This window comes from Lepisma saccharinum, chromosome 3 (genome assembly GCF_977018435.1).
Source record: "Lepisma saccharinum chromosome 3, izLepSacc3.1, whole genome shotgun sequence".
Taxonomy (NCBI): domain Eukaryota; kingdom Metazoa; phylum Arthropoda; class Insecta; order Zygentoma; family Lepismatidae; genus Lepisma; species Lepisma saccharinum.
Genome location: NC_139231.1, coordinates 45,996,471 through 46,020,320, shown reverse-complemented (window position 1 = coordinate 46,020,320; position 23,850 = coordinate 45,996,471). Strand labels below are relative to the sequence as shown.

The 23,850-nt window shown below is 37.0% G+C and overlaps 1 protein-coding gene across 1 annotated transcript in view; it reads left to right on the top strand.

The window, feature by feature from the left end:
• The first annotated feature begins 664 nt into the window (after nucleotides 1-664).
• LOC145985013 (ejaculatory bulb-specific protein 3-like) overlaps nucleotides 665-23,850 on the top strand; it is a 41,998-nt gene continuing 18,812 nt past the window's right edge. The window contains exons 1-2 of the mRNA XM_083118504.1: nucleotides 665-767; nucleotides 8,690-8,964. Of these exons, the coding sequence (XP_082974630.1) occupies nucleotides 8,709-8,964 (256 nt within the window). The 5' untranslated portion in view covers nucleotides 665-767; nucleotides 8,690-8,708. The remainder of the gene's footprint in view (nucleotides 768-8,689; nucleotides 8,965-23,850) is intronic.

Genomic DNA, 23,850 nt, shown 5'->3' with positions numbered 1-23,850 from the left:
ACTATGCGCTATTTACAGTGGGAAGAGTGAAAAAGCAAAGAAAAACAGCTTGTTTTAATGCTGCCTCTCCTACAAGGAATTCTGATGACGTCCAAGTTCCTTTCTCGTTTATATCATGGGGGAGGGGGTGGAAGTCGAGGATCACTGAATTGGAGAAACTGATGACTCAGAATGGGGAAAACGTAGAGTCGATAATTATCGCATCTAGAAATCCAAGGACTTGCGTTTCAGAGCTCTCCAATCATTTTTTTTAACGTCAATGTTCCGAAAACAACTTTCACCTCCTCACGACAAGACTCTGAAACCAGGACTACCCAAACAAAAGCCTATGAAGGAACCTTGCCACACTTCATCGTGCGTGCATTCATCCGTAAGCCTCTCCCTATGATCAATACAATGAAAGAATACCCATCGACTTGACCAAGGCTTTCGTGACTGTGCTGCTTCCGAGAGGGAGGTGGAGGCAATGTTAGGTGGTTGCGCTGCGAATGTGGCAATGTTTGTCCGCCTTGGAGGAACATTTACATACGCCACATCCCGCGGCCATGGCGGAGGATATCACGTAACGGGGCTACAAGACTCCTTATTTTTCCTCCTTTAACGAGAGTCATGTCAGTCACTTTCCCATTCGATGCCTTCGACTTTCTCCGTCGACCTAGAAAGAGGTCAAACCGATCGCATTACTTGCATCCAATCAGTTCTCCGTCGCGTTTCTTCAGAGTAGCTCCAGCCACAGCCTTGTTCGCATCGTCGCAGCATCAACTCAGGTACGTTCTTGCCAATAACCTTTGGTTAGTTAACAATTCGTTAGTGTGTAACGATGGAAGCAAATCATTCCATTAGGCTATAATCAACTCGATTTTTTTTTTCGTTTTTAACATTAACTGAACTAAGAGTTTCTAAGTGCAATATCAAGCAATGGCATGTTTCTAAGGTGGGAATCGAACCCGAGAGACATTCCTTACAAGATCTTGGAAAGTGCTTGAGAATTCAATTCAAGCCAAAGTCAGACCTACACTGTAAAAGATGTGCAAATGTTTCATTAATTTGGTTTAGTTTACTTTGCTTTTCTGTTACTTTTGGTTAATCGCGAACATAAGGATGATCGATGATATGATGAAGGGATACTTGCAAGGAACACCCATGCCGGGACTCGGACGTGGGTCCCCTGGCATCGTAACGCGCTGTTCCAACTACCCCACCACGGAGACCGGCAGATATGGTGCAATGTAACACTCAACTTGTCTTACTAAGTCCAAGTCACAGTCAACTTTTTTGTGTTAGAGCAGAATTCTGAGTAGAATTAAGTATACACTGAATATTAATATTGAATAACAAGGATTGAATCATTTGGTTTATTTTACTTCGCCTTTCTGTTACTCTTGGCTAACTGCGAAAGTGTGCTTGAGAGATGACATGATGAGAAAATTGATGAAGTGACACTCACAAATAACATCCATGTCCAGGCAGGGATTCGAACGCGAGACCCCTAGCGTCGCCGTGCTAACCACTTCGTCACGGAGGGCGGTTTGAATAACAATGAGAGAACCATACAAACAGTACTTAGGATGTATTCCCTTGCAACATGAATTCATTCTCCACCTTTCATTGCGTCCAGAATCTGAATCGGGTACACGTATGGTCAATGTATTACTATTCACTGCACACGTTTCATTGTCCTGCGTGTCCTCGGTGACCGAGTACACCATCCTTCAACGGATGGTTGCAAATTCTAATCCTTGACTTGGGGTGGGTGCATTCGTGAGTATTTCTTCAAAAATTTCTAATTATTCTATCTTCTCGTGGCAGAAAGGTGACGTAAAATAAGGCAAATACAAGATTAGGACTGAATGCTAATTGGGATGGAAACCAACGAATCTTCCGTGGTGTTGTGGTATTGTGCTGAAATACTAAGGCACGACAGACATGATGTGATCGTCGTCGTGATTGTTCTACAAAGATGACGTAAATAAAAGTGCAAGTAAAATGATTTATTTCGATCAATGTAAAACTAATTATGTATCAAATTGCTATGGCATCAACCCTCTCTCCATCCCTCCACAGTGGCGTAACCGGGAGGGTTCGTGACATGTCTAAAAAAAAAATTTCAGATACTTCAAAAGATAGTAAAACATGACATTGTCTCCTCCCTACTACGGACACTACAATATGTATATGCTGGTGGGTCCGAACCAAGAGTCTCAGAAATAATAATTTTTAAAATAATATAATAATAATATTAACCCGTAATAATAATTCTCTCACTCCCACTCAGCCGAGGTGGGAGATCATCCAACCAGTTACGGGGTGACGTGTGGTCAGCACGACGAACCCACAGTCGTTGTTGTAGGTTTTCCATGACCAGGTTACGCTACTCATTCGTAGCTCCCCAATTTCCTCACGATGGTGGGTGGCCATCGATCCCATACGCAGGCCGAAATCTCAGGAGAGAAGTTGTTAAGCTGCATATTTTCCCAATCTTAGATTTGCCTTCCATTAAATTCGGCGGAAATAAATACCCTCGATAACCGGTATGCAACAAATGCTAAACAAGTATATTATCATTATTAAATTTTAGTAAATCTATCGAAGGAGTCCTAACCCGCTGGACTCCCTAAATACGTCCTGGACAACAGTAAATTTCGCTGATTAATTTTCGCGTTTTCTTCAAACTTCTAATGTAATACACAAATTTTACACAAGGAGGCTAGTATGCAAGTTAATAATAATAATAAATCCAGAGAAAATGTATTCCCTTCAAATAAAAAGGAGAAGAAAATGTAAACGGACTTCTAGCAAATATTTATTCCTATCTATATAAAGATATATTTTTCAGTCTCAAGCAAACAAAAACAAAACAAAAAGAAACCCTAAAGATATTAAGAACTCTTTGTTGTCTTTCCGTGATCAATCTTTCTTTGAGTTCTTCATATTTCTCCTCGTCCCTCTTTCTACGCCATCTTCCGAGCAAATAATACTGTTTATATAGAAACGGCAAGAAGAAAGTTCGCTGTTTATTTTTAGGGGAGCTGTGATAACAATAAAGTCCCTGAAGATGGCAGCAGCAGCCTTCAATTTCATTGGCGCGGATTTACCAAAGGGAATCGAATAATTTCCTTTCAGGGGAGAGTTACGTTCAGGCAGTTTTGGGGAGAAAAACGAGGGAGGGTGGAGATAAAGTAATAAGCCAAATAAATATTTGTCTTGAAACTGACCCTAAATTACTCTTGGTCAATTCTACGCGAATTGCATATTTCATTTGTCACTAGAAATAAACCAATAGATTCTCTAGCTTTTGCAGTTCTTGCTAAGTGTAAGATAAAAGTGAGACCTGTAAAATAGGGAATCTGTTGGTTTATTGGACCAATAAATAAATATATGCTTACAGGCCGAAACCAAGTGTTAGGTAATAATCAAAATCTAATTTTTGATAACAACTCGTTTGAAACAGTTTCCAAATTCAAATACTTAGGAGTAATATTAACAAATGAAAATTATATTAAAGAGGAAATAAAAAGCAGGCTTAATTCAGGAAATGCATGTTACTTCTCTCTTCATAAACTTTTGTCTTCTCGTTTAATATCTAAGAAACTAAAAGTTAAAATATACAAAACAGTAATTTTGCCTGTAGTATTATATGGGTGTGAAACTTGGTCCCTTACATTGAAAGAGGAACATAAATTGAGAGTATTTGAAAATAAGATCCTTAGGAAAATATTTGGACCTAAAAGGGATGAGGAGACAGGTGAGTGGAGAAGGTTACATAATTTAGAACTACATAATTTGTATTCATGTCCAGACATTATTAGAATAATTAAATCAAGAAGACTTAGGTGGGCAGGCCATGTGGCACGAATGGGAGAGGAAAGAGGAGTTTACAGGATTCTTGTTGGGAAACCTGATGGTAAGAGACCAGTAGGAAGGCCAAGACGAAGATGGAGGGACAACGTCGAGATGGACCTAAGGGAAATCGGTAGGGATGGAAAAGAGTATATAGATCTTGCACAAGATAGGGACAGATGGAAGGCCTGTGTTGCTGCAGCCATGAACCTTCGGGTTTAAGAAGGCTAGAGAGTTAGTTAGTTATTGGACCGATTAGTTTAGTTATTTGTCTATTTGGGGGTGGGGAATAGGACAAGGTCTCATTCTCACCCAGAGTGTTGCCAGTGCCAGGACTGGATGGGATGCGATATCTTCTCAAGAGTGTCCTGCTGTAGAAGGTTAAAATAAGGACTCGGGGTAAATGGTACTACTTTACTATACCCGAGACACCTGGGAATCATTTCTTTCGCACTTTTTTACATTGCTAACGTACTATTCTGCATTCCGGAACACTTATTTAGGTGAAATAATTGAATTTGTTAGGAAAGTAATGTATATTTCTTACATTTACGAGTACTTACTGTTCTTGTTTATTTCCACACACAACATGGCGAGAGCTTACCGTTGATCGTTCCTTGAGCCAGAAAAACCATTGACGTTAGCCCAAAAATTCACGACAGCCCCACAAACCATCACGGGGACGAGGTATACCTACTAGGTTAGGTTAGGTTTGGTTCCATTAGCACTCCTTTCGTTCAATTTAGCATATACGGACAATACGAGAGCGTATTGTGCTCTCATGCAGGAAGCAAATGGCGGCAGCAGCAATAGCGCGTCGGAAATAGATTTTCGTACAAAACCACATGCATTCGCATTAAAATGAATCAAAATTACATTCCAAAACGTCTACAACGCTACAGAAAATGATTTGCGTAAGTACTTTCTCCTGTAAATTTGAAGAAATCTGTCTCAGGTATAGTAAAGTGTTACCGGGTAAATTTTGATTGAACGCAGCCGTTATTCAGAACGTTGGAACGTCTAATAATTTAGCAACATTAAATTACACCATTTTATAATGCAGTGTAGGCATTTTAACTCGATTTTTTCCTCTCTGGGTTACTTGTGACAATAACGATAAATGATGAGCTGTATTTTTATGTAACATTATGTACGTGTATGTGTGTTTAAAATGATGCAAGAATGTAACTTCCATAAAAGGCTAATATTCACCCCCACATGTGCACTGGGCACATACAAAAACAACACTAGGAAGTAGCTATTATAATATTTTATATTTCGGAAACTTCAACACGTCTTTTATCAAGAAAAATCATCATCCTATACTTATGCAAAACAGAAGGGAATTTGTTGCAAAGAAGGGGTTTTTGGCGAATCGATTGCCTATCCGTTAAGGGTCCTAAATTCGACAAGGTTTTATTCTGTATATTTTTCTTAGTCTACTTTCCACGTCACTTAAGAATACCTGATGCAGAAATACGTAACCACGTAAAGTCACCACAAATATGTAGAATCGTTTAAAAAAAAATAAAGAATACAAATTCCATCTGGTGTTTCCGGACCCAGTAAAAAAAAAAAAAGTAAACGAGACAGAGACCCTGCAGAAAGAAGCGTATCATTAGATGCGGAAATTGGTAATATCAACGTCTCGGCCAGAAATTCTCCATCGCCAGTTATGATCGCGGAATCCACGTGTTATAGCCTCTGTACAAGAAACTTCAGAATGCCATTACCAAAGTTAAATTCTAGAGGGAAAACGGAGATTGCTGTAGGTCTAGATCCGAACAGTGTTGCCAGCTAATATATTGACGATTCAAATGTGATAATTGTATTGAACGTATTACTACTTGCTTTTCGAGAAGAGATGAAGCCTTCAAATATCTGAAACATCTCGAAACACTCCTCGATTTCGCTCAAATGTAATCCTGATCAGTTATCCGACGTGTTAGTTAATACGTGATTTTCAGCTTAAACCTCAACATTTGATGCAGTTATCGTGGTCATAAAATTGACATATTGCTCCACTTTGTCCTCCTCCTCCCCCTTACGCCCGTCCTAAATCACACTCAATATTTCAAATAGCTTTTATTGTCAAATTGTAGCCCAGGTTATCCCGTAGCACTCCTGAAAGGTTCGTTCTGTAAGCTCAAATAGTGCACCCCTACACATAAATGAAAGTGCTAAATATGATCAGAGTGTCGAAATGCAGGTTTGCTTGTTTGAGTCTCAGTTCTTGTTTTAAGTCAACTTTATGCACAGAAAGCTTAATCGTAACTGGACCTACAGTTTAAAGTGAGAGCCGAACCACTATGTGCCTCCACCCGAAACTACAAATTGTTGCATGGAAACGAGGCCTTGGCATCTACACTTATAGTCAGCATATTTTTTTTAAAAGAGAGCAAAAGAGAGAGAGAGAGAGAGAGAGAGAGAGAGAGAAAGAAGGAAAGAAAAACCCTTTCTTTTCCTCTTCTTTCTTTCCTATCTCTCTCTCTCTTTTTGTCTTCTCTCTTTCTTTCTTCTCCTCTCTTTTTCTTTCACTTCCTTTCTTTCTTTCTTTTCCGAGAGAGATAGATTAAAAGAAAGATGAAAGAAAGAAAGGTTAAAAAAACTTTCTCTCTCTCTCTCTCTCTCTCTCTCTCTCTCTCTCTCTCTCTCTTCCAAGAAAGAGAGAAAGAAGGAAAGAAAGAAAGAAGAGAGAGAGAGAAAGAGAGAAAGAGAAAAGAAGCTTGTTTTTCATTTCTTTTCCTCTCTATTTCTCTCTCTTCTCTCTCGAAAAAAGAAAGAGAGAATGAGAGAGAGAGAGAGAGAGAAAAGGAAGAGAAAGAAAAAGAGGAAGAGAAAGAAAAAGAGAGGAGAAAAAGTTCCTTCTTTCTTTCTCTTTCCTTCGTTCTTCTCTCTCTCTCTCTCTCTCTCTCTCTCTCTCTCTCTCTCTCTCTCTCTCTCTCTCTCTCTCTCTCTCTCTCTCTCTCTCTCTCCCCCTCTCTCTTTAAAAAAAAGTCGTTTGAGTAATAAGCTATGTGTTTGTGATTGCTCTTTTATCCCTCTCATCTAATCACCGTTCATCTTCACCGTCGCGATTAGCCAAAAGTGGCAAAGAAGCAATGTTATATACATCAAATCAAACTATAGATCTCTGGTCGGGAGTTCTCCGCGAATGTACTCATTGGGAGTCGATGGCATTGTTACAGCCCAGAAGTGTCCGTGACTGTACATGCGTTAGCCACTCAGCCTCACATTACTGAATACCTGGGAAGAAGGGGGTGGTAACAGATGCCGAAGCGTGGTGCCGATCACGTCATCAACAGCATGGTCGAGTTCAAGAATGTGGAGATCACTACCTCCACATTCTCCTGTGTGTCCTCGTCGTTATTGAAGACTTTGAACGGTATCCATGTTCTATGCCTCAAGATAGCATAAAATGTGGTCCAGTACTCAGACTACACCATCAGTCTTCGCAATTGTGTATTTTGCTATGCAGAATCCAATCAACGGGTCCCGGGATCGATACACCGAGGTGGGATTACACAGTGATTCATTCATATCACGCTCTAAACTGTAAGATCAGTCCCGATTAGGCATCTGTGTATAAAGTTAACTTAGATCGACAACCCTAAAAAAAAATCCTATCAAAAATAAGCTAAAAAACACAAATATCGTGTCTATTAATAGTAAGACAGCCACCCATTTTGTTTGACTGCACAAATCACATAGTGAAGCAATTTTGATTTAGACGAAAATTTGAAGTAGATGAAATTTTGAATCAGGTCCAATTTTAATTTAGGGGAAATTTTGAATGATAAAATTTCTTCTGATTCGAGTGAAATTTTGAATTGGGTCAAATTTTGATTTAGGGGAAATTTTGAATTAATGTAATTTTGATTCAGGTAAAATTTTGATTTGGATGAGTTTGAATTATGTGAAAATTTGAATAAGGTGAAATTTCGAGTTGGGTGAAATTCTTTTTAGATCTTGTAGATGACATTTGGAAGTAGGTGAAATTTTCATACACCCAATGACCCCTTGTGGTGGTTGAATTTTGTATTTAAGCTGTCGCCCGTTAGGTTCACTGAAGGTTTATTGTTAGCTTTAAATGCTGTCTTCGAGTGTGATCGCAGTGATGGGGCCAGAGGGGGGGATGGGGGCGGACACCACCTCGACCGATCCATCAACTCCACCCCGAGTAACAAAGGAAAGCAAATAAATGCTCTTTTAGCCAAATATGCATATTTGCGTGGTATTTAGTGGTATATTAAATGCTTCTGCTTCCCAGATAATATTTTATCTCCTTCCTTTTTTTCTTTCTGACACCGTTACTGGGCGATGGCGTTATTTTAGACGTCTGGGTACGGAGGGAGAAGTCACTATTTACTCCTATGTAAACTGATGATTTATTAGTATTCGGTATCTCTAAGGAATGCTAATTTCTATTTCGTGGACCCACGAAATAGTGCGTCAAGATTTTATCTGCATATCGATTTCACATCTACTGCGTTCTGTAATCTCGGTGAGAACAGAAAACTTTCCCCCTCTCACCAAAAAATCCCTGCAATCCCCCTCCCCTTCCTTAAAAGCACCATTCTAAAGCTTATAAGCTAATCTCGGACTTTGCATTTGTATTGTACTTTCAAAGATGATGGTTAACAGAACGACAACGACAAAAGTATATTCTCTAAATAACATGTTCGCTTGAAACTTATTCGAGCAAAAAAGAGAAATTAATTAAAATTTCCTTTGCTAACGCTGCTCAAATGAAGATCTGCCAATTAGCGACGGAAACGTTGGATGTCAACTAATGTAACGCCTGCAGATATAAAAATAATTCAGGTTTTTATCTTCTTTCTTTTTTCAGATTTCTTTGATCTTCCAAAATGCGCTGTCTTCTCCTGTTAGTTGGATTCCTGTCCGTCGTGGCGCTGGCTGCAGAAACTGAGAAAAAGGAAGCAACCTCCTCTCCTGCTACTGAGAAGAAGGAACCACCAAAACAAAACAATGGACCCAACAGTAGTCCTTTTGTGTCAACTGAGGCGTTGGAAACCGCTCTCACCGACAAGAGATACATGAAGCGACAGCTGGACTGTGCACTTGGTGATGGACCTTGCGATCCTGTGGGCCGTAAGCTGAGAAGTGAGTACAGCTTTAAATACCTTTTAAATGCATCATCTCCAGGAAGGTATCAACTCGGGGCAAGCCCTGGCACCCAACGACCTGTTGGGTGAGTGAGAATGAGTCAAGGCAAGGACTTTAAATGCATTTTCCTGCTCCCCCAAAAATAGGCAATAGTTAGGCTGGTTCGATTAACTAACGTTCATATCTTACGTTTATATCCGAAGCGAGTCTTGAATATGACGTTGCAGAGAAAGCCCCGCCCACTTACCACAACACGCTGTTTAAGCGCATGCGTCAGAAAGCCACTGCGCATCCTTGTAAGCAACAATATATAGTGGAACCACAGGCAAAAGAGCCTGCGCAGACCCTCGACTCCTATGCATCTCCTGCCGCTGGAGAGGAGGGGTAGACTGGAGCATGCTTCCTTATGGCCCGAATTTAACCGATGGAGGGGAGGGGGCACAGAGACTTTTGGCCGAAGGTTCTTTTTCTTGTGTAGTATTCTAGGTTCGCTCGAGGTCCACAGATGTTTTAAACTTAAGCGGGAGTTACAAGTAAAGGGGGTTAGGGGTGCACAGTTCTACTTTATCTCGCAAGAATTTGTTTCTTTGAGTTATTTTACTTCGCATTTCTGCCAATTTGGGTATTCGCGGAGACGAGTGATAGTATGATGAAACTGATGGATACTTACAATTAACACTCCTGCCCAGTCCGGGATTCGAACCATGGACCCCTAAAATTTGTGAAAGAATGCTAACTTTCGGGAGTGTTTAGCTAAACTAATATAAAACCGCTTCGGATTTTATTTATTATGCCTACGCGATAGTGTACTGGATAATACTTGCCTAGAAATCAAAGAATGCCAGGTTCGCTATCTGATGCCATGACTATGTCACTCAAAAGATAATTTTATGTTGCAAATATATCAAATCCTGGATTAGGGTTGTTTTTCTATGGTGCTGTTCAGTTATTCCGGGTAATTGCTATTACAGAAACTTAAACGAGGGCCAGGACGCTTTCTTTTATTTCCCTTTCCAAGACTTAAGGAATGAGCCTTTCGAAAGGCGCCCGAACGTCAACTTCTCTTCTACGAACGTAGTACAACCTGGACTGCATTCTGCACACTACTGATGCTCTGGACTCACAGCTAGCATAATAATCTGTGGGACTTGTGTGTTCTCCATGCGTGTTTGTGATTATCCTTTCATCAACTCCATTTTATCGCCATTCACCTTCATCTTAGCGATTAGCCAGAAGTGGCAGAAAGAGAAAAATAATCGATCCACTTCCCTGACCCTTGCCTTCCATACAATAAGTCAACCCATATCCCAGTCGCGGTTAACCAAATGCTACAAATCAGTTCACTGGAAAAATGACGGTCCATTACAAAATTTCCGCTGCTATCCAACTATCTTAAAAAAATTACCACGGTCGTTTTTAAAGCGTTAACTATCATTGCAATAGTTAACCTAATTAATGTAAATTTAATGATTCGATTTTCAAACATATGGTACACGGAACTGTAAATTATAATCATTAGGTACCTTTTTTGCATGACAAAATATTCAAATTTAAATTTTAAAAAAGGTTACCTCTCGTTTCTGTAAATTAGCAGGCAGACTGTTAAAATTTAACGGTAGAATATTGTAAATTTTATTGCAACTTCTAACAGTGTACGTTAATTAATTAAAAATAATTAGACTGATTCTGTAATAACAGTCCACATTCCGCACCCAAAAGAACAGTGTAAGAAAATTGCGTGGGAAAGGCGGTAGGTAGTTTCACATCACACTGGCCTGGAAACGGCTACACTTTAAATCTGCCTCCGATCACTATATATTAACTTTGCTTTTCTCCTCAGCCTGGGTCATCGTACGCCCCCCCCCCCCTTCCCTCTTTGTCCCATTAACCTATGCAAGTGTTCTATTTATTTAAAACAAAATGTAATTTTAATACATGGTGTTTACCTTGTTTATGCCGACTTTAAAATTTTGAGTGGAATTTTGAAGTACGATATTCGGTTTCAAAACTGTGCAAGTTAGCCATTAACTTCTCAAGTCAATTATGGGATCTATGAGAGCCTCTTTGTGATATATTTCATAATTAAAGAATATGCTTGTACATATAATATTCATTCATTAATTGTTTTCTGACTAAACATATAATATAATATATAATATAATAAAACTATATTTACAGAAAATTTCTTGTCAAAGTACGTAATTTGCCTGTAAGCACCAATGTATATAAAATTTGTCACGTTTTAATAGATTGCCTACGGTGGCACCATCATATGTGAAGTTTGGAAGTTACGAAACAGTCACGCGTCAAAGTAGCACTTGCGATAGAAAGTAAATATCATACTACTCGAGCTTGGCTAGTACATACAGGGCCGGTCCTAGGAAGGGGTAACTCGAACTCTCGCCCAAGCGACCGCGCTTCAGAGGGTCCCGCACCAGATAATAATTTGGGTACGGTTTAATATGAGTTTACAGGACTTTGGTGATTTCAATTAAATAACTAATTTGATTTCTCTTGACCTTATGAATTGTTTTGACGCTTAAAAATATCCAAAATTACTGAAATCATATTCTAAAAATACAACATTAAAATAATAGTGTCCAAATATTTCAATCAAAAATAGTTAATATGCACTATTTGTTTCATTATAAAGTGAAAACATGAAGTAAAATTATTATTTCATATGAAACAATGTAAATTCACGTCAACATTCAATGAAAAGTTGATTGATTGATTGATTTCCTTTATTTTAATCTGCTTTTGTGCTACTTTTGGCTAATTTGCGAAGATGGGGATGAGTGATTTGATGAAATTGAAGAATGGACTCTCATAAACATCCATGCCCAGTCCGGGGTACGAACCCGGGACCCCTGGCGTCGTAGCACGATGTGCTAACCACTCCGCCACGGGGGCGGCTCAATGAAAAGTAAACAAAAGAGACTTATGGTGGAGAACGTTATTGGATATGATTGAAAATTAGAGTTAAAATAATAGTTTCATGTTGATTGATTGAGTTGGTGTTTTTTAAGTCCACTGTATGGACAGTAAGACTAATTGGGACTGAACATTCAGTTTAAAGTGGGATCCGAACCACTATGTGCCTGCAGAGGGTATCGTGCCCGGGACCCCTTGATTACAATGCGGCAACTCTACGCCTGCGCAATCGGGGAGGCCCTAGTTTGATATTGAACACACCCAGTTTTGTAATTAAATATAATGAATTCCGCACTAATGGCGCATCGTAAATGAAAATAAACACCAATTTAGAAACTTTTAACCTTCAAATGTTCTGCTCATTCTTCTGTAGTAATAATATGAAATTATTATTTGTAATGATTTTTATTTGGGGTTTTATAGGACACTTGTGCTTCAGAGTAAGGAACAAAAATCTTTTGATTTTTCAAACTCCTGAAAAAGTTTGGTTATTGGCCCTACACCACATCTCAGCCAAAGATGAGGGAGGGATATAATTATCTCCCCTACAACCCATACCCCGGATAAATTATTACGGAAGATACCGCACTATTTATGTCATTCATAGGCGTGCGCATCTCAAAATATTTAATGGTGCCATCTAACTCATAATTCTAACTAATCAATCGTTTCCATAAACCGAATTAACTTGAGAGTTTAATATGTATAAGGCAAACAGGTGTGTATATTCATAGAGCTTGCTACTTCTTAGCGAATTTGATTTTAAAAACTTTAATATTTTAACCGTTAAAACTAATGTACTGGAATGAAAGTGAATGTCTTGAAAGTGAATGAACTTGATCTTCTCTTACATGAGAACCTCTTTTTGCGCTTATTTCTGACAATGTAACAAGAAGGAACAATTTATTCAAGTTAGGCCTCCATCTACCAGAGATAAAATAAATTATTTGTTTATATATGTTATAAAACATATTTCTAATGAATTTCTCCAAACTGTGGAGCAAAATTGATTTATTGAAGTTTGATTGTCCTAAAGAACAATTAAAAGCATCTCTTCTCTTTCATGTTGTGTTCATCGCGATGGAGATTCACGTCTTTCTAAAACTCCGACATTGCTTGGGGATTGTGGGGACTTGAAGGCCACCTGTAGACTATTTTACCAATGAAGGGAAGGCATTTTTCTTACAAGGTAGCGCCTCTCCTTCCGCATAAATTCGGAAGGTTTGAAGGAGGAGTTCAAATGCTGTAAAAAAATTGAGTGCAAATAAGAAAATACAGCGAAACAATTATTACCCTATTTAGTCGAAGGGAATACCCTCCCTCCTTAGATTGGCTCATGCTGCCTGGCTCTAACATTATTTAAAATTGTTCGTCTGTACATTCACGGACACTTTTGGGTTGTAACAATTCCAGACTTACTTGTACAGTGTCTCTCAAATGTCTTAGGATTTGATTTTTTGATTTGATTTAGTTTATTTTACTTCGCGTTTTGTGCCTCTTGGCTAATTTGCGAAGATGGGGATGAGTGATGAAATTATGAAATTGATGAATGGACATTCACAAACAACCAAGCCCGACCGGGATTCGAACCCGGGACCCTTGGCGTCGCAAAAGTTTTAGGACAACGACATTTTAAACTAGGCAACCCAAATTACGTAAGGCGCTGGTGGGTTGCGTGTAGAGTTAGGCTCCATTTCAGGCTTGCCATATGCACAATAGATATTTATGGAATACGCGAAAAGAATAAAACCAACTACTATTGTATAAAACTCTAAAAAAAATATCAGTATTACATTTGTCGCAAATAAGAAATACTTTCTGAAAGAAAATCGATTTTCTAGCATTTCATCGCTGATGAGTCTACACAAAGGAAAAGAGGAGAGAGGGAACGAAATTGGACAACAAATGAGAGGAGAAAAGAGAGCGAAAGGGGAAGAGGAAGAGTAAAGGAGGGAAGATAAGATAGGACAGATGTGGATAGGAGAAGTAATGAGGAGAAAGGGAAAAGATGCGAGGAGAGATGAGGAAAATGGAGCACAGAGGAGAAGATAGGACGGAAAGAGATGAGAGGAGAGGAGGTTTGAGAGGAGAGGAGGAGAGGAGAAGAAGGGAGTTGAGAGTAGACTAAAAGAGAGAGAACATGAGAAGAACTAAAAGAAGAGCAGAAGAGTGCAGTGGAGTCGGAAATCTAAGACAGGAGAGGGAGTGGAGAAGAATGGAATGGAGACAAAAGGTGAGAACAGGAGGGAAGACGATATGACATATAAGCAGAGGAGAAGAAGGGGAGATAAGAAGGAGAAGGAGAGGAGAAGGAGAGAAGAGAAAGGAGACGAGAGGAGAGATGGGGTATTTGTAGAAAATATCGTCTCAGCGTCAAGAATTGATGCATTGATCAAAATATCGACATGAAACATTCAATAATATTTTAAAATGAATTGGAGAATGTATTAGATCGGTGCGAAATACCTTTTGGCTGAGTTCAGAGCGAGATAAAATCTTCCACGTAAGATCTTTGATTCTACCTGCGATTATACCACTAAAAACATGAATGTAATTTTCATATTTATAAGAATTATCCAACTTTTCTCTACTTCGTTGAAATGGAGGTTTTGTTATTCTCTTAGCCTAAATAATAATTTTTCATTGTATTTATGCTAATGGAACCCAACCTAACAGGTCTAACCTAACCTCGTAGGCATTCCTCGTCTGACGTCAGAACACAAGGTAGCAAAACTGTTGTGCAGAGAGGAAGACCCCTGCTTTACGGCGTAACACCTCTCGACTAGTTGCTCCAGGAGACTGGGGGAAAAGCAGTAGCTGCCAGTAGAAGACCTGTTTTCCTACAGCTGCACTAAGAATTTGTGCCAATGAGTCTTCATTTAAAGCTAACAGAAACGTATTGGAAAGCATTACCAAGCAATGTCTCACCTTTATTTACGTAAGACCAACTTTCAAAACTAAAGTACCGATATATTTATTTTTAATAATGAGAACTCTGCCAGCGTTATCTGCATCATTTTGAAACCATTTTTTTTACTATCTCTTTGGTTAAATATCTGTTAAAAATATGTAACAACAGAGGGATCATTTTTTTAATACATTAAACAGCGACAAAGTTTGGGCCGATCATTACACCAGTAGTAAAAGAATACGATAACGTCGGTCGCTGCATGGGTGGTCTTTAATTTGCACGTACTTAGAACTTATTTGCACGTACTTAGAACTAATTTGCACGTACTTAGAACTAATTTTCATGTATTTAGAATACTTTACATTTATGTATTTGCATGTTTATAACTTTTATGAATATATAATTATTTATTCTATGAAAAATATGTATATAGAAGGTAATTAGAGGTACTAAACGCTATGCATATGGTTTTATATTCATTACTGCAAAGTATGTAATGTATGAAACTATAATAATTAATGTTTATAGTATTGAAAATAAGTTTTCTATGGTTTATGAACCGCTATGAATGGTGGTAATGGGTGTAGGTACAGGTCCAATTACGATTTAGGACGGTCCCGGTACTCGAACCCGCGATATGCAACGGTAATAAATATAGTGCACTATGTAATAATGTTATATGGCATGTAATATATTGAGCGGAGACGAACTATGTATAACGTGTGAGCTGAGTCTGATGCCAGACAGACAAGGGTGAACTCCGCGCAGGTAGTGGAGAAAGGAATTTGGGGGAAGTGCGGTCAAGGTCAAATGACGTCACAACGCCAGAACAAAGAAAGAACGCTAGAACCTGATTCACCAATCAGAGAACGCGTCGGTAGATTTTCAGAACCGGTTTTTCCAAGGTTAACCAGTACGCAATAACAGGGGAAAGGTATGCAATACTGTAGGGCAGGGGAGGGATTCAACCAGACAACAATGGATGTCTGGAATGCGCAGCAAAGGGTCAAATCTCTGAAGCTATGCGTCGCTTGTAGAACTGGTTTCCGCCGCCAATTAATATTCCGCTCAGGGTTGCCCCAAGGCACAGGACGCTTTAGCGCAGGGTTTTTTTATATGTACTAGGAAGAAGGGAGAGCTATCAGGGACTGGACCTACAGTTTTCACTATTTGCTTTTATCACGGGGTATCGAACCTAGGACCCTTTGATTATTGATTTAGGTAGTAAATGTATGTTACTGTGTGCTATTTAACTTAATTTTGAGTTTATTTTTTACCAAAGTAAGACGGCTTAGTCTATTCAAGAAAATTTTCAATTATATTTTGGATGCAAAAGTATATTTTGTCAAGTTCTACCCTTTTATTTTACAAGTTTAGGCTTATTATTACTCAAATAACACAATTTCATCTATTTAGGCAACATTTTGTTTCTTATATTTAAATCACAAAGACATTTTTTCAATTTTTAATGTATTATTTCACAAGTTTATGTAATTTTGTATTCTAATAACACAATTTTAACTATTCAGGCAACATTTTTTATTGCGATTTGGATTTACAAAGAGATTTTTTAAATTTTTGTATTAAATTTTCTATTTATTACGTTTTGTATTTCAAATTCACTAATTTTTAAAGTTTTACTTCTTCTTTTTATCTAAAAACTAAAGAAAAAAGTATTTTTAACTAAAAGTTATTTTATAGTTTTCGGTTTTCAGATTTCCACTATGCTATTTTTGGTTCTGTATTTCTATATTAGGATATTACAAAGTTCTAAGGTGTGTATAATATTTCAAAGTATTTTCAGGGTGTATTTGTTAATGCATTTGGATGATAACTATTAGGTTTTTGGACGAACTAATGTTAAGAATGTTTCAACCAATCAGAAAACGCGTCGGTTTTATTTCAACCAATCAGAGAAGGCGTCAGTTTGCTTATGAGGTATAAAAACTGCGTAAAAGCAAGCAGAAGCTATTTTGAGAAGTATTTCTGAAGCATTGCGTCAGAGAAGACATCAAGTTGTGATTATTGTCTGAGATTTGAAGACAAAGAACTCAAAAGAAGCTATAATTAAGGTAAGTGAATTGTTACATATATGTATGGTGCTTTTAAATAATGCGTAAATGCAAATATTGAAACGAAGAAAACGTCAATGCAAACCAAAAAGAATATGCGTAATGTGAACAAGTACTACAACTATTTTTTCTATTTTTCAGGTGCTTCTAATTTTGTATGTGTGACTGAAAGGGACCATTAGTAAAAGATGGCGTCTTCAACCTCCACAAACAACGCTAACCACACTGCGGTGAGTACCTCGCAAGAGATTTTACCACTGGAATGTATATTTCTCCACTAGTTTTTGAAATAATATATAAATCCAGGAAACAAAGAAACGAAAAAAGTAAATACAGAAATGAATATGCGTAATATAAACAAGTACTACAACTATGTTTCTATTTTTCAGGTGTTCTTATTTGTGTACCTGTGAGTGGAAGGATCTATTACTGGAAATAACGCCAACAAAGTAACCAACAAGGACATGAGTCAAATAATTGCATCATGTCCATGTTTTTTCAATTATATCTATAAGGACTGTGTGTTGGAGACTTTGAAGAGGTATACACCTGGCAAGTATATTATATGCTGGGGATGTTATTCTAATCAAGGCAACCAATTAGCCCACGATTGTGTAGTTAACCATTTCTACGAGTGTGAGTGCGTATGCTGTAAAGATGAAGATTTACTCTCTGAACGTTATTTTATTTGCCAAGGAGAACGCTGTTTGAATAAATGCCAACGATGTGTTAAGTGGATGTGCGAGAGAATCCAGTATTATTTACAGGACTTGGATAACACAAAACATATTTTTGATTTTTATATTACTAACCATGAGGATGTTGCGGATGCTTTGACGGCACACGAGGTACAGACAGAATACAAAGCTTTTTATAGTGTGTTATGTGAAATTTCAAACAATATCGAACTAGTGAAAACTCTTATAGATCCTATACGCTCAGCAGAGCTTACTTATGGTAGCACAGGATTTTTGTGAGAGTTGAATAGAGACTGACTAATAACACCGAAAATGGTGCAATACATTATTGATGTACAAGGATTTATTTATAACAGAAAATTTATATTGCGTGAGATTTGTGTGAGTTCTACAAATTTGGACACTGTGTATTATGCGCTTGTGAGTGTTCCCGATTATTTCAAAGAGAACAAAGAATCGCGCTGGGTTAAAGACAATCTCCATGCATTAATGTATGATATTCCTTGTGGATGTGAAATATACTATGTCCGGAGGGCAGTTAGGAACTTGAACTGTCAAGGTGGTACATTTCTCTGCAAAGGAAAATCCCAAATTATCAAAGATTTGTTTAATATTGATAACATTGTTGATTTACAAACTGTAAACTGTCCATCCCTTAAGAATTTGTATATGTTTCAAGGAGGATTGTGCAAGTATCATTCTGATACTTCTCCCCCAGCTGAACAAGGTTGCGCATTCAGAAATGTTCAAAGACTTGTATGTTGGTACAATAATAAAAATTTTAATGTGTAATGTATTTAGTGCAAATAATAAAGATTTGTGAAAAAGAAATGTTTTCTTTATTGTTATTTAGTTTTAAAGCCTTTATTCAAGGTATTTTCAAGTATTACTGGTTTTTTGGCTGCATCAACACATGGGTTATTTCTATTTGGTTTATTATACGAGGCTACAATCACTATATGTCTATGAGGACTAAAATCCACTGATTGAACCTTAAAGCTTAGGTTTACTATGTATATTGATTAAACACAGGACAACACGAATCTTACAGAGGATTGTAGGAGGCATAGGCCCACACGCCAGAGCCTTATTAGCCTGCAAGAACAACTTGTATGTTGAATTGTGACTGTTTAGCAATAATATTTATAAAGTTTAAATCATTTTCATTAGATTACATATATATTTTGGATTCAAATAAAACACTCAAGTTAAGTTTTTTAAGTTTATTTTTATTTAATATACACATATAGAATATATCAAATTTACATATATGAAAAGTACTCTACCAAAGAGCAAAAGTCACATAGGGATTACGATTTAGCCGATGCTAAAATTCTTCCATGAGGGATTTGTAGTAAGAGAGAAATTTTTGCCACTGTTTAAAGTTGAGGGTGACTCCACCAGAGATGCTGGTGATTTCCACTTTTATATTTTCTCCACTGCCCTCGAAGGTGAAGTAAGGTTCTCCTATAATGTTTATAGATCTGAATCTGTCTTTTTGTGTGGGGAATCTGTTTTTGTAAGGGTCGAAGATCACATCTGATTTGTAGACGCATGATGGGTACTCTTCTTTATTTAGGACAATGCATTTTTTTTTTCATGTTTCAAAATCAATTCAGTGTCTGCGAAAGTACCTCGAATAATGATATCCATGTTGGCATCTATGATGAATCTGGTTTCTGGTTTTATGTTGTTCATTTGGTGTGTGCCTCTGATAGACTGCATTTTGGTTTGGTATCAATAAAAAGTTTTAAAAATATGCAACTAGTGCTACAAAAGGAACGGAAATTATCGACAATTTCTGGATTATAACTAAAATTCAGTTTGCCTTTTACATATCCAATATTTACAGACCAACACTAACTAGACTTCGATTTATATAAATGTAGCAGGAACTATATTTCTGAGAATCAAACTATATTAGGATTATATGTTAAACTTATACAAAACCAGATTATTCTATGTAAGTATATTTATATTGACTGGATTATTTAACAGATCAAACAGAAAGAAGGCAAATTCCACTAAACGTAGGTGATTGCATGAAAATAACTAGGTCAAGGAGTGACCAACAGTGAGCTGAGGTTATATATAGAGGGTCGCTCTTCATAATTCTTACCTTCGCTGGATCGGCGAAGGAACGCACTTGTGGGCGGTAGAACCTGAATGGGCTCCACCAAGACATCGGAGACTCGAAGCAGATGTCTTGGTGGATGAACCCAAGTAGGGTCATAGGCGCTAGGGTCAATTTGGTTATTTCTTCTTGTATGAGGAACCAATTTGGCCAACTCCCCACATTAACTTACATTGCTTATAACTAATTAAATTTGAAGAAAAATTATAATCTCTTAGACTGTAAACATATTTTATATTTAGGCTGCACAAGATCCAATGATAAAATTAAAAAATGGTAACCGCCCAGACAGGGACTCGAACCCTGGACAGATAGGTTAAAAGCCTAACGCTATACCAACTAAGCTATCTGGGCACAAGGTATTCTTTTTTTGAAAAGTTAGTTATGTTAAGAAATATCGTTTGAGAACTCTTTTGGTCTGGGTCGACAGAGAAGGAGACAACATTTCCAAAATTTTACAGACTGGATGTATTTTACCACCACTATAGAAGTCTTTACTATATGTAATTCGAAACACTAGAGTTCAGTTAGCTTTCAAAATTGAAGTTACATAGTACAATATGTTGAAGATTTTGTGTTTGTCACGCATAACAAGTTACACTATATCCATTTCAGGACAAATAATGCTAAAACTCTCAAATTTACTGTCAACTCATCAACTACTAGCAAAGTTTTAGTATTATATGTCCGTAATTAGATATAGTGTAACTTGTTATGCGTGACAAACACAAAATCTTCAACATATTGTACTATGTAACTTCAATTTTGAAAGCTAACTGAACTCTAGCGTTTCGAATTACATATAGTAAAGACCTCTATAGTGGTGGTAAAATACATCCAGTCTGTAAAATTTTGGAAATGCTGTCTCCTTCTTTGTCGACCCAGACCAAAAGAGTTCTCAAACGATATTTCTTAACATAACTAACTTTTCAAAAAAAGAATACCTTGTGCCCAGATAGCTTAGTTGGTATAGCGTTAGGCTTTTAACCTATCTGTCCAGGGTTCGAGTCCCTGTCTGGGCGGTTACCATTTCTAGTTAGTGTTGGTCTGTAAATATTGGATATGTAAAAGGCAAACTGAATTTTAGTTATAATCCAGAAATTGTCGATAATTTCCGTTCCTTTTGTAGCACTAGTTGCATATTTTTAAAACTTTTTATTGATACCAAACCAAAATGCAGTCTATCAGAGGCACACACCAAATGAACAACATAAAACCAGAAACCAGATTCATCATAGATGCCAACATGGATATCATTATTCGAGGTACTTTCGCAGACACTGAATTGATTTTGAAACATGAAAAAAAAAAATGCATTGTCCTAAATAAAGAAGAGTACCCATCATGCGTCTACAAATCAGATGTGATCTTCGACCCTTACAAAAACAGATTCCCCACACAAAAAGACAGACTCAGATCTATAAACATTATAGGAGAACCTTACTTCACCTTCGAGGGCAGTGGAGAAAATATAAAAGTGGAAATCACCAGCATCTCTGGTGGAGTCACCCTCAACTTTAAACAGTGGCAAAAATTTCTCTCTTACTACAAATCCCTCATGGAAAAATTTTAGCATCGGCTAAATCGTAATCCCTATGTGACTTTTGCTCTTTGGTAGAGTACTTTTCATATATGTAAATTTGATATATTCTATATGTGTATATTAAATAAAAATAAACTTAAAAAACTTAACTTGAGTGTTTTATTTGAATCCAAAATATATATGTAATCTAATGAAAATGATTTAAACTTTATAAATATTATTGCTAAACAGTCACAATTCAACATACAAGTTGTTCTTGCAGGCTAATAAGGCTCTGGCGTGTGGGCCTATGCCTCCTACAATCCTCTGTAAGATTCGTGTTGTCCTGTGTTTAATCAATATACATAGTAAACCTAAGCTTTAAGGTTCAATCAGTGGATTTTAGTCCTCATAGACATATAGTGATTGTAGCCTCGTATAATAAACCAAATAGAAATAACCCATGTGTTGATGCAGCCAAAAAACCAGTAATACTTGAAAATACCTTGAATAAAGGCTTTAAAACTAAATAACAATATAGAAAACATTTCTTTTTCACAAATCTTTATTATTTGCACTAAATACATTACACATTAATATTTTTATTATTGTACCAACATACAAGTCTTTGAACATTTCTGAATGCGCAACCTTGTTCAGCTGGGGGAGAAGTATCAGAATGATACTTGCACAATCCTCCTTGAAACATATACAAATTCTTAAGGGATGGACAGTTTACAGTTTGTAAATCAACAATGTTATCAATATTAAACAAATCTTTGATAATTTGGGATTTTCCTTTGCAGAAAAATGTACCACCTTGACAGTTCAAGTTCCTAACTGCCCTCCGGACATAGTATATTTCACATCCACAAGGAATATCATACATTAATGCATGGAGATTGTCTTTAACCCAGCGCGATTCTTTGTTCTCTTTGAAATAATCGGGAACACTCACAAGCGCATAATACACAGTGTCCAAATTTGTAGAACTCACACAAATCTCACGCAATATAAATTTTCTGTTATAAATAAATCCTTGTACATCAATAATGTATTGCACCATTTTCGGTGTTATTAGTCAGTCTCTATTCAACTCTCACAAAAATCCTGTGCTACCATAAGTAAGCTCTGCTGAGCGTATAGGATCTATAAGAGTTTTCACTAGTTCGATATTGTTTGAAATTTCACATAATACACTATAAAAAGCTTTGTATTCTGTCTGTACCTCGTGTGCCGTCAAAGCATCCGCAACATCCTCATGGTTAGTAATATAAAAATCAAAAATATGTTTTGTGTTATCCAAGTCCTGTAAATAATACTGGATTCTCTCGCACATCCACTTAAAACATCGTTGGCATTTATTCAAACAGCGTTCTCCTTGGCAAATAAAATAACGTTCAGAGAGTAAATCTTCATCTTTACAGCATACGCACTCACACTCGTAGAAATGGTTAACTACACAATCGTGGGCTAATTGGTTGCCTTGATTAGAATAACATCCCCAGCATATAATATACTTGCCAGGTGTATACCTCTTCAAAGTCTCCAACACACAGTCCTTATAGATATAATTGGAAAAACATGGACATGATGCAATTATTTGACTCATGTCCTTGTTGGTTACTTTGTTGGCGTTATTTCCAGTAATAGATCCTTCCACTCACAGGTACACAAATAAGAACACCTGAAAAATAGAAACATAGTTGTAGTACTTGTTTATATTACGCATATTCATTTCTGTATTTACTTTTTTCGTTTCTTTGTTTTCTGGATTTATATATTATTTCAAAAACTAGTGGAGAAATATACATTCCAGTGGTAAAATCTCTTGCGACGTACTCACCGCAGTGTGGTTAGCCTTGTTTGTGGAGGTTGAAGACGCCATCTTTTACTAATGGTCCCTTTCAGTCACACATACAAAATTAGAAGCACCTGAAAAATAGAAAAATAGTTGTAGTACTTGTTCACATTACGCATATTCTTTTTGGTTTGCATTGACGTTTTCTTCGTTTCAATATTTGCATTTACGCATTATTTAAAAGCACCATACATATATGTAACAATTCACTTACCTTAATTATAGCTTCTTTTGAGTTCTTTGTCTTCAAATCTCAGACAATAATCACAACTTGATGTCTTCTCTGACGCAAAGCTTCAGAAGTACTTCTCAAAATAGCTTCTGCTTGCTTTTACGCAGTTTTTATACCTCATAAGCAAACTGACGCCTTCTCTGATTGGTTGAAATAAAACCGACGCGTTTTCTGATTGGTTGAAATATTCTTAACATTAGTTCGTCCAAAAACCTAATAGTTATCATCCAAATGCATTAACAAATACACCCTGAAAATACTTTGAAATATTATACACACCTTAGAACTGTAATATCCTAATATAGAAATACAGAACCAAAAATAGCATTGTGGAAATCTGAAAACCGAAAACTATAAAATAACTTTTAGTTAAAAATACTTTTTTCTTTAGTTTTTAGATAAAAATAAAAAGTAAAACTTTAAAAATTAGTGAATGTGAAATACAATAAATAGAAAATTTAATACAAAAATTTAAAAAAAATCTCTTTGTAAATCCAAATCGCAATAAAAAATGTTGCC